Source organism: Chelonia mydas, chromosome 14, assembly GCF_015237465.2.
Source record: "Chelonia mydas isolate rCheMyd1 chromosome 14, rCheMyd1.pri.v2, whole genome shotgun sequence".
Lineage (NCBI taxonomy): Eukaryota > Metazoa > Chordata > Testudines > Cheloniidae > Chelonia > Chelonia mydas.
This window is the reverse complement of record NC_051254.2, coordinates 35,094,630-35,096,567: the sequence shown is the minus strand read 5'-3', so window position 1 is coordinate 35,096,567 and position 1,938 is coordinate 35,094,630. Positions and strand designations below refer to the sequence as shown.

Genomic DNA, 1,938 nt, shown 5'->3' with positions numbered 1-1,938 from the left:
TAGACCTGCTGTACTCTAGGGAACTTCATCATGAATAAACCCCTTAAGTCCCCACTGACATCAGTGGAGTTCAGTTCAGGGTGGGCTGGACATGCTCTGCCCATCTCGCAGTGCAGCTCTTTTAGCTCACATTACTCCAGGCAGATCCAGGTCCATCCAGATCGTGCCTTATGAGTCAGCGAATACCTGGTGCTGCAATCATTACTTAGAAACTGGCCCTTCTGCACACCAGGGGTCTCACTGTAGGTAATAGAACAGCTCGAATAATTCAGGGCTCCCACGTGCGCTGTGGTTTGCTATATTACACCACTTGATGAGCTCCCATTATATCCATTTTATTGCAACTTACAATAAATGTTGAGAAAAAAGTTTGTGATTGGTTATAAAAGCCATAGTCTTACTTAGAGCTTTTCTCAGGGCCTCCTTGACCTCCTTGTTTCTCAGGCTGTAGATGAGGGGATTGACCACGGGAGTCAGGATGGTGTAGAAGACGGAGGATACTTTGTTCAGGTCTCGCAGTGCAGCAGTGTCTGGGAGCATGTAGACAACGAATAGGGTCCCATAGAAAATTGTCACCACGATGAGATGAGAGGAGCAGGTGGAAAAAGCCTTTTGCCTCCCAGTGCTGGAAGAGATTCTCAGGACAGTGCTGATGATAGCCACGTAAGATGCCAGGGTTAATAGAAATGGGGGAAGAATGAATATGAAGCAGACAGGGGAAATCACAAGAACCATCAAGCTGGTGTCACTGCAGGACAGTTTTATCAATCGGGTGTAATCACAAAGGAAATGGTCAATTTCATTGGGACCACAGAAAATCAATTGTGATAGCCAACATGCTGTGATGCTGCTGACTACAGACCCACTTAGCCAAGACCCAGCTGCTAGCTGGAAGGAAAATCTACTATTCATGCGGGCTGCATAATGCAGTGGTTTGCATATGGCTAAATACCGATCGTAAGACATCACTGATAAGAGACAACATTCTGCAGCTAACAGAGAACCAAAGATATCAAATTGTACCAGGCAGCCACGAACAGAAATGGATCTGTCCCCAGTCAGGAGACTGGCCAGCATCCTGGGCAGGATGGTGGAGGTGTAGCAGGTCTCCAAGCAGGACAAGTTCCCCAGGAAGAAGTACATGGGGGTGTGAAGGTGCTGATCGGACACAACTAGTGCAACAAATAGGATGTTCCCAGCCACTGTCACAATGTAGATCACCAGAAACAGCGGGAAGAGAAGAATTTTCAGTTCATGGAGATTCCCAAAGTCCAGGAGGATAAATCCTGTGATGGACGTTTGATTTCTCTCCTTTGTGTCTGCCATGGATTCTAGCAAGAAAAGTAATTTTTAAAAAGTAGTAATAATAGCTTGTGAAATGTGACATGAAACAGATACCTTTGCGGGGAGGGGGTTACTTTGTTAGTCTCTAAGTTGCCACAAGTACTCCTCTTCTTTTAACAAAAACAAATTTAGTTGAGCATAAGCTCACCGAGAAGGCCTCAGCTGGAGGACTAGGTTCAGTTTTGGCAATCACACAATAAGAAATATGTGGACAAATTGGAGAGAATCTAGAAGTGCGCAACAAAATGATAAAAGGTTCAGAAAACCCGACCTATGAAGCAAGGTGGAAAGAACCGGGCATATTTAGTCTAGAGAAGAAAAAATGGAGGGGGAACCTGATGAGCCTTCAAACATGTAAGAGGTTGTCACAAAGAGGACAGGGATCACTTGTTCTTTATGTCCACTGAGGGTCTCACAAGAAGCAATCAGCTTTATCTGCAGCAAGGGAGATTTAGTTTAGACAGTAGAAAAACTTTCTAACTCTAAGGATAGGGAAGCCCCAGAACAGGTGTACAAGGCAGGTTGTGGAATCCCCATTATTTGACTTTTTAAAAAGCAGCTTAGACAAACACCTGTCAGAGATGGTCTAGATGG

The 1,938-nt window shown here is 44.9% G+C and overlaps 1 protein-coding gene across 1 annotated transcript; it reads right to left on the bottom strand.

Annotated features, from left to right (window-relative positions):
• Positions 1–234: 234 nt before the first annotated feature.
• Positions 235–1,326, bottom strand: LOC119567686 (olfactory receptor 11A1-like). Its single transcript, XM_037914488.2, has one exon. It carries the CDS (start codon positions 1,324–1,326, stop codon positions 346–348), a length of 981 nt encoding a protein of 326 aa, XP_037770416.2. The 3' UTR covers positions 235–345.
• Positions 1,327–1,938: the final 612 nt, after the last annotated feature.